This window comes from Meriones unguiculatus, chromosome 9 (assembly GCF_030254825.1).
Source record: "Meriones unguiculatus strain TT.TT164.6M chromosome 9, Bangor_MerUng_6.1, whole genome shotgun sequence".
In the NCBI taxonomy this organism is placed as follows: domain Eukaryota; kingdom Metazoa; phylum Chordata; class Mammalia; order Rodentia; family Muridae; genus Meriones; species Meriones unguiculatus.
Genome location: NC_083357.1, coordinates 102,267,299 through 102,269,925, shown reverse-complemented (window position 1 = coordinate 102,269,925; position 2,627 = coordinate 102,267,299). Strand labels below are relative to the sequence as shown.

The window sequence follows — 2,627 nt, the reverse complement described above, 5'->3', positions numbered from 1 at the left end:
TTTCAATTTTTCACTGGTTCCCTAATGTTGAGATTGTTGTCCAAATGTTGAATGCAGTTCTCTTTAATAAACAAAGATAGAAGAAAATATAATTCAAGGTCTTCAGATCTTCAACAAGCTGGAATTAAACATATACTGTTTTTCTTGGTTTATGATGACACAGACACTGACGGCACAGCATATCTTAACAACCATTCAATTTTTGCCAAAAATCCTAAGTATGACATTACTATATTAATATCGACATAGATTCCTATAAAGTATGTTCCCAATTCCATTAATAACAACCTCAAAAATTATTTTAAGTAGTCAAATAACAGGCTCATAAAATATTCAGTTCTGAAAGCCTAATTCTGAAACTTAAGCAGTTTTCAGCATTCCATAAGTAAATTCTCAGCTAACAGCAACAAAGAACAAACTAATGTTTCCTAAAACTGAAGTAAGATAGCCAATTCTGGTTTAAAGCTGCTGGCACTGATAAAGTTTAGAATTTCTTAATTTCTCCTCCAAACTGGAGCAGCACTGAGACTGTAAAGTACTACAGATTTCCGAGAGGAGTTGCTCCTTGTATTCCTAAGTACTTCATCCTACCACAATGTAATTTTTATGGTGCCTGCAATCTAGATCCACCATACAGGTGGGCTATTTTTCTACCTCACAGAAGAGCTTCGGGACGTCCTTATGCTTGGAGCATGTTTTGCCAATTTCATGGAGTATGGCAAATCTGGCGAATTATATGGACCATGTTCGCCAGCTGCAGATTGGGGCGAAAACTGCGACTTGGGAAAGTTCTTCGGCATTGTGGGCAGCTGAATACCTGTGGTGTAGGACGAGGCTGAGAACGTACTTCAGCGTCTAGATAAAGCTGGCGTCGCACAGGTGGATGTGGTGGGCCACGGTGGAAGAGGTGACGGTGGCGATAGCGGCCATAGTGATGGTAGTGGTGGCCATTGTGGTGGTGTTCTCCTCTCTCATCTTCAGGAAAAACTCCACCTCTCAGATCACGTACCAATCCTTGTAAACTGTTCAAGTCTTCTTCCTCGTCATCCCACACAGAGTCTGCATTGCCCCGATGCCTTCTATGGCTATCACCAACCCAGCGTCCAGCATGTGCTCGGTGCTGAAACGCCTCCTGTTCTACGTTCCTATGATACAAAACCTGTCTGATGACGTGGGCCCCTGCAGTCGGCTGTTCACGATCTGGTTCATCGTCCTTGCCCCACAGCTGGGTCACACAGCCTCGGCAGAAGTTGTGGCCACAGCCGATGGACACAGGGTCCTTAAAGTAATCCAAACAGATGGCGCACACTGCTTCTTCTCGAAGTGACTGCATAGGGCTGGGAGGCCCTTTAGGGGCTGCCATCGTAGAGCACACACAGGTTCCTCAGAAACTGAAAGGCTGAGGCCCTCGCTGCCCTGCCAAGAGGCACAAAGCATGAAAGCAAAAGTGGAAGGTCTTGTTTATCCGCAAAGGTGCTAGCCCTCACTGCCCAGCCAAGGGGCGCTAAGGCCTAAGGCCTTGCTGCCCAGCCAAGGGACCCAAAAGTCGTTGACCTGAAGGCCCAGCCAAGGGGAGCTAAGGACTGAGGCCTCGATGCCCTGCCGAGGGCACAAAGGTGGTAGGCCTCGCTGCCAGGCGGAGGAGCATTAAGGACTAGGGCCCCGCTGCCTGGCCGCGGGGCACGAAGGCGGTAGGCCTCGCTGCCCTGAGGGGGAACGCGACTCCAGCCGGTCCTGTCAACCCGCTGCCGCCCTCCACTCCGCTCAGGCCCTCCACAACACGAAGACAACTCACCGTTTCCTCGCTGCTGAGCCCCGGCTCAGAACCAGGCGGCCGACTGGGGCCTCGGAGACCCGACAGGCCACTCTTCCGCCTGCCCTCCAGCTCAGTCTTCGTCGGAGACCAGGAGACACAACCGGCAACGCCCAAGCGCAGCCAGCGACTGCCTCACATGCGGCCGCTCCGCGGCAATATAAGCCACCCGGAAATGACGTCAGCCCGCTCCGCCACAGGTCCCGCCCCCCGGAATGTGACGCTCTGGGCCATGGGTAGGCTTCCGTCTCGATGGTGCTTCAGTGCGGAAGCATAGGTGATGGAGGACTAGAGGAGGCCGAGGGATGCTAGAGCGTACCTACCTGCAATCTCGGCACGTGAGAGGTGAGAAGTCAGGCAGTGAAGACAGCCAAACAGACAGATAAAATGAAAACAGACTGGAGGGCCCAGACTCCTGAAAATACGGAGGACTCATTCTTCAAAAGCTGTTTTCTTCGTCGTCGTCGTTGTCATCTTCGTCTTATTCCTTCTCCTCCTCCTCCCCCTTCTCTTTCTCCTCCATTTCCTTGTTCTTTAGTTTCTTCTGTACAATAACCACCTCCATTCCTTCACAAGCAACTGCTTCTTCTCACCGCTAAATACTGTTTCCCATCAAAATTCCATTCCAAGAAGTGTCAAGACTTAATTCTCTAGTCTCTTGACCCACATAAGAAGGTTGATGAACGTAATCAAGTCATACTGGAAAGAATGTTCTGGACTGGGAATATGCAGCTGCAGTGAGGAGATATTTTGGCACTACCTGAAAAATAAAGAGATAAAATGATTAATAAACATGGAACTGATATACTGAGAA

At 49.4% G+C, this 2,627-nt stretch overlaps 1 protein-coding gene across 1 annotated transcript; it reads right to left on the bottom strand.

Moving 5' to 3' along the window:
* Positions 1-706: 706 nt before the first annotated feature.
* On the bottom strand, positions 707-1,363 carry LOC110553656 (E3 ubiquitin-protein ligase TRIM52-like). Its single transcript, XM_021645689.1, has one exon. The coding sequence runs from the start codon at positions 1,361-1,363 to the stop codon at positions 707-709; it is 657 nt and encodes a 218-aa protein (XP_021501364.1).
* Between the last annotated feature and the right edge of the window lie 1,264 nt (positions 1,364-2,627).

Coding starts and splice junctions, on each gene's coding strand:
- LOC110553656 (XM_021645689.1), bottom strand. CDS start 1,363: ATGGCAGCCCCTAAAGGGCCTCCCAGCCCTATGCAGTCACTTCGAGAA.